The 6,000-nt window shown below is 48.2% G+C and overlaps 1 protein-coding gene across 2 annotated transcripts in view; it reads left to right on the top strand.

The window, feature by feature from the left end:
* LOC131267382 (protein rhomboid) overlaps window positions 1-5,462 on the top strand; it is an 83,838-nt gene extending 78,376 nt beyond the window's left edge. For both annotated transcript variants that reach the window (XM_058270247.1, XM_058270248.1), the window contains 4 exons: window positions 4,322-4,464; window positions 4,538-4,659; window positions 4,760-4,906; window positions 4,985-5,462. In XM_058270247.1, coding sequence (XP_058126230.1) covers window positions 4,322-4,464; window positions 4,538-4,659; window positions 4,760-4,906; window positions 4,985-5,295 — 723 coding nt within the window. In that variant the 3' untranslated portion in view covers window positions 5,296-5,462. The remainder of the gene's footprint in view (window positions 1-4,321; window positions 4,465-4,537; window positions 4,660-4,759; window positions 4,907-4,984) is intronic.
* Window positions 5,463-6,000: the final 538 nt, after the last annotated feature.

Consider the following 6,000-nt stretch of genomic DNA (forward strand, 5'->3'; position numbering starts at 1 on the left):
CGCATGTGTGCAGCTTGTGTGTGTGTCTGGGACCTCTAGAGTATAGTTTCTCTAATCTATTCTTCGTTCGCGCGTCTTCTTGTGGGAAGAGAATGGCCATTTGGTGTTGATAGAGGAGGATTAAAACAGAAATCTAAAGAAAATTCCTCTCGTACATAGTAGAATATTGCGGAACCAACCGCGCACGTCTTCAAAAACGGGCTCATAAAGCCCGCGGAAGGGTTATGTTTAAGTGGAGCAAATCAGAGATCGCCAACCTTTGTTGCCGCCTGGCTCTGTGGGGGGGTTTGGTGGCTAATGCAAGGATAATGAGGATAATAAGAAAAGAGTCGGCCGGTGTGGCGAGTTTATTGATTTTATTAATAATCCCTTCCTCTTTCGGGGGGAAAAAATAATAGTTACCACCCGCCTTCATCTGCTAGAGAGTCGCGGTTTTCTACCACACCCTTACAAAACAAAATAAGCCTTTTTGTACCCACTGGTTGTAATCCCCATTGGTGGATTCTTCCCCAAAAGACCATAAATCACCGTGCCATCAGCACCGTGGTAAACCATCTTTTTACCTCAACCGCCCGGGTTTCGGGTAAGTGTGAGACCAAACGCGTCAGTAATATGTTCGACAAAGTCTCCCGCCACCTTAATGGGGCTTCATTCGGTACGCTTTATAATTCGATTAAAATTAGAAGTGAGCAACACACTTCGAAGAACAGTTTTGAAGTTTGCGCGGGGATAAATAAAAAAAAAAATCGGTTGGTCCCATTGCCACTCGAACGAATTATTATTAACGACGACAAAACATGGGGACGGATTTTCTCCCACGAAAGCAAAACATCCCTCCCTGTTTTTTTTTTTACCAAGCTAAGCTTCCGAAAAGTTAGTTCGCACAGATCGACGGGAACAGAAAAAATTCTCTCATGCGCACAAAACATACAACACACAGGGCTTTTTGGGCTGGTGAGAAGATTTCCACGGGTTGTTTGGAGGAGGGAAAAGAAAACCATAATTCGGAAACACGAAACCAACCCCGTAAGATCGCCTGCCTCTGGTGCCGCGCGAGGGTGGAACCTGTCAAATGGAAGGTGCTCGGCATTATGTTGCCTGCTCCCTGGTACTAATGTTCTAGCACGTCACGCGGGGAAGGCGCATAAAGTAGAGCTGAATGAAAAACGGAAAAACAACATCGCTCCAATCTTGTAATTCTCGAAAGATAGTTTTATCTGTAAAGTTTATGACACATCGCGCGATTCCCCCCCAGCCCGGAAAAAAAACTGGGGTGAGAAAAGACAGCGAAGAGGGTGGGTCAGCCGTTATAGAAAACAAATTCCCGGTTGCCTGCTATTTTTCCTTCCATTCCCGTACGGTGTGTGGGAAAATGGCAACTTTGGTGGTTGCGAGTTGGGAAAAAGGTGTAAAAGGTGTTTTGGGTAAGAGATTCACCGTCAAACCGCACGCCGGTCCCTACGATGGCCTTCTCCTCGCTTACGGCGTTGATAAATTGGCGGATGGCGGCAATTAGCAGCAATGCAAATAAGCTGGAGGAGAGGTCATGCTATTGGAATCGCGCTTTCCTTGCAGCCCAATGTCAATTAAAATTCAATGCTCGATCGGCACGCGCTTCTGTTTGTCATGATCATGATCAATCGCAAGAGGGAAGAGGGGAGGAGTATGTTTGGAGCATAGGAATAGACCGGATGATGATGATTCAAGGCAAAACATATTGTTGAACCCCGGTGATCGGTGGAACAAATAATTACGACGTGTGTTTATGTCCCTCTGTTTGACATTCCACCGACGGACACCGGATGCCGGCGACGGCGGGGAGGTTCTAATGCCTCCGGAACTCGTTCCCCACTCCCGGTGGGTGAGAAGCCGCCCATAATTCCGGTCTTTCTAGATAGAACGCAACCCGGGAACTATTTGCAACAACGGGAAGAAGAAGCGGCGCGTGTGCGAATTGCAAATTCGCATAAACTATAAAGAAATATTCAAATCATCCATATACCATTCAATCAATCGGTCCCTTACACGATCGTGGCGAAGAAGGGGAACCCCATTTATCGAAACAGCAATCAACGTTTCCTATTTGTGTGTCCCGTTAGAGCAGTAGACCTCCCAACGCCTTGCCAAACTCTTGTACAGCTCATGTACAGCGATGAGTCATCGTTGCGAGTCACAAAATATTACATTGTAAGAGAAAATATTTCCATATGCTTTACACGTAGCTTTTTTAAGTCGTTTATCACATTCTGACCCGATGTGAAATAGTTGACAATACGCCTGTTACCCTCTGTGAACCGTGAAGGCCATAAACAATTTGCCCTTCGCTACGCTTTCAAGGTTCAATAGGTTGGAGCGAAGGAATTTTCCTATCAACAATACGAGACAGGCGAAGGAAAAAAACGAGTTTTCCCGAAAAAAAAACAAGAAGAAAAACAGGTAATGCAAAAGGTCGAAAGAGCAAAAGCTGCGATCCTTTATGTCACCACAAACCACGAAACAGAACAACAACAAAAAAACAAAATACGCCGAATTTATTGAAAAAATGCCATGTCGGAACAAGTTAGCTATATTGTGATTAAGAGAAAAAAGAAACACCCAAACAAAACAACACTATCCGGAACCATATTTTCACGATCCTCATCCGTGATAAAAAAAAGATAGATGAATTGCGGGTGTGCTCTCAATTTTTTCCGTTCGCCGGATGCGGAAAACGGTATGGCTGTCTTCTGCTGGTTTTAAATACTTCCCGGTTCACCGAAAGAAGGTGTCCATGCTTTATTTTTCTTGTAATTTGCCTCTTAACAATTCATCTGCGCGCGCGCCTCTCGCTAAGTGAAATGACAACACGGTTTTGTTTTTCCCTCGTCTTCCGCCACTTTAAATCTGTGCGACAACAGCCCGCAGACTGGAAAAAGATGGAAAAAGAAAAAAATAAAATCACCTTGCGAGGGACGCGAAACCGGAAAAGATCCTTGTTTTGTGAGTGGAAAAACAGGAAAAGCTACGAAGCGCAGAGGGACGGGGAAAGGAATGTGACAGGGTAGTGCCCGTGACATTTCACGCTGCCATTTGGCGAGGAAGAAGAAGTGGCAAAGGGGACGTCGGAAGAACCAGGGACGGTCGGAAATAGTGTGCACGCAGAGGGGGGAAGTGTCGAAGAAGAGATATGAAGTGAAGGTTAAATGATTTACGACGGTTCTAATTTGAGGAAAAGTTAAAAATCAATTTACTTCGTCGGTTCGCTCGCCTTCCTTTTTTCCCCTGATGGCATAAGGGAGGACAGGGGGAAGTTGGGAAAGGGGTAGGATGTCACTTAGCTAGCGCCAGCCGTCGAACCGCCGTCAAGCGTTTCGAAGTAGGAATGTTTCCTCCTTGCCAGAACGCTTGCCGTTATCATCATAGTAGCCTTTTTTTTTCTATGCTTGTTTTCCAAAGTGCTCGGTTTTCCAAAACCATAACACACCACCAGAACCAGAACCATGTCAAGGACGACACACCCGGTTCCCCCGGGGTCGAAGCAGCACTTTTTCCCTCGAATTGCACCCGGGGATAGCATATTTCTCCATCAGCAAATCCCCCGACCTCCTTTGCGTTCATTCACGAGTCCTGTGGAATGTTCATTGATAAAACCCCCCCCGTTACCCCGACGATGAGCATGACCATTTGCGCAAATTCGTTGGCTTATAAGACCCACGCACCACACGAACCACGGGTTAAATAACCGCCCACCACCGGCGGCCGGTTGTGTGCAACTTTTATATCGAACCCCGGAGAGGGCGTCTGGTTTTCGAATCGAATTCCACCCATTTAGGTGCGCGCCTGGTTTTCTGACGTTGTGTGATCGTAAATGACCAGCGAAAGAGGGGTTGCAGAAGATCAACACACTCTGCCGTGCTGACTAACGCGGATGCGAATCTATTTTCACGATTTTCTCCAGCCCCGTCTCGATACACGCGTGTGTGTGTGTGTGTGCGCGTGTTTATGTATCATGCAACAACCGAAGAGGAGGAGAATTTATGCAATCCTAATTTTAGCACCCCCGGAGTCGATTTCCGTTTCGATTCCCTTTCAACTTTCGATTTTCATTCATCCACAAAGAGGAGCAAGGAGCACGGGGAGGAGGAGGAAGAGGCGCCTTGGGCGGATGTGCCACGTCAAATCGATTGCGAGATTTCCTGTGCCGATCGGTACTAAAAACCGCCGCGCGCAAACTTCTCTTTCCCTAATGTCACTCCAGCAATAATCCCTTCTTCCAACGGAACAAACATTCCAAGCGAATTTGTTTAATAATCTTTTTCCCCCCGCTCTGCTCCGTTTCCAGCTCGGATTTTTCGTCTATCACTCACTGACGCTCGGGCCGGCGGATCCGGCCGGTCCGGTTCCGATCGACTCGATGTTCATCTACCGACCAGACAAACGGCAGGAAGTGTGGCGGTTTCTATTCTACATGGTCCTACACGCCGGGTAAGTACGGGCAGCAGCAACTCTTCAATGTCCTTCCTTTTACTAAACCTCCAACGTTTTCGTTTCGCTTTAGGTGGTTCCACTTAGGGTTCAATCTGATCATTCAGCTGCTCGTCGGGCTACCATTGGAGATGGTACACGGATCGGCGAGGATAGGCTGCGTGTACCTGGCGGGGGTCCTGGCCGGATCGTTAGGTAGGTTTTACTGCGAGTAGGAAGCTAAAACGAACGATTTGGTGTGTGTTTGCAATGGGATATTAAATATGAATTGTTTCTCTTTCTCCTCCAAAAACAGGGACGAGTGTGTTCGACCCAGAAGTGTACCTTGTAGGGGCGAGTGGCGGTGTGTACGCCCTGCTCGCCGCCCACCTAGCGAATGTGATGCTAAACTACCGCAATATGCAGTACGGCATCCTCCGGTTACTTGCGATATTTCTTTTCGGTAAGTTCCACAGAATACATTCCCCATGCGCTGAGTAAACACTTTATTAACACACCCTTTCCGTGTTTCACATTACAGCATCGTGTGACGTTGGGTTCGCCATCTACTCCCGGTACGCGGTGGAACCGGCCAGCGGGGCGCCCTCGGTGTCGTACGTGGCGCATCTTACCGGTGCGCTGGCCGGCCTCACCATCGGGCTGCTGGTGCTGAAAAACTTCGAGCAGAAGCTGCACGAGCAGCTGCTCTGGTGGGTGGCGCTCGGTGTGTACGCGGCCTGCACGATCTTTGCGATCGTCTTCAACCTGCTCAACACCGTCACCGTGCAGCGGCTCGAGGAGGAAAGCGAGGAGGTCCTCAAGCAGCACCTGTTAACCAGCTTTGGCTTCTAAGCGCGCGAACCAAATCAGAACATCCCCTTCTCCTTCCGGAATCGAACCGGATCAGGGAAGGGGGAGAAACGAGCGCGCTGTTGTGGTTGAGAGCCACACACCGTCCGTCTTCCTTGTCCCTTAGACGACTGCCACGAGGGGTGGATCTACGAGGAGAAGGTGGTGGCCGAAGGATGCGTTCTAAACGCAAACAGTTCCTCGTCTCCATCAACTCTTCTGCCCAAGGGTGCTTATTCTCTTCGATCTTCGGCGAGGGGATAGAATCATCGTACAGAAGAATTATCCAGCGGTCTATAGGACGAAACATGTTCCTAGCCAAGGAAAGGGGGAGAGAGTGGACCTGACCAAAGTGCGTGTGCGAAACAGCTTCCTCGTCCTCGGATCAAAGAAGAAAACACTACCACCATCGTCCGGTTAGTAGTAGTTTTGCGGTGTCGTCGTTTACGCCCAGTCCAAAGTTCGTTGATCGAAAACCAATTGTACACAAACACACACACACACACACACGCACACTCGAATCGTGCGTGCGAGGACAAACATCTCATCTTCTTTCCCGGAAGAAACACAGACAGGACACCCGGGCCCACCAGTGGGACCCCCGGCAATTAACCTCGACAGAAGAAGGAAGAAAGGAGATGAAGCAAATTGAAATGTGATTGTACATAGACTTTATATTTTATTATTAAATCTATACAACCTGCTGCG

The sequence above is a fragment of the Anopheles coustani genome, chromosome 2 (assembly GCF_943734705.1).
Source record: "Anopheles coustani chromosome 2, idAnoCousDA_361_x.2, whole genome shotgun sequence".
NCBI classification, from domain to species: domain Eukaryota; kingdom Metazoa; phylum Arthropoda; class Insecta; order Diptera; family Culicidae; genus Anopheles; species Anopheles coustani.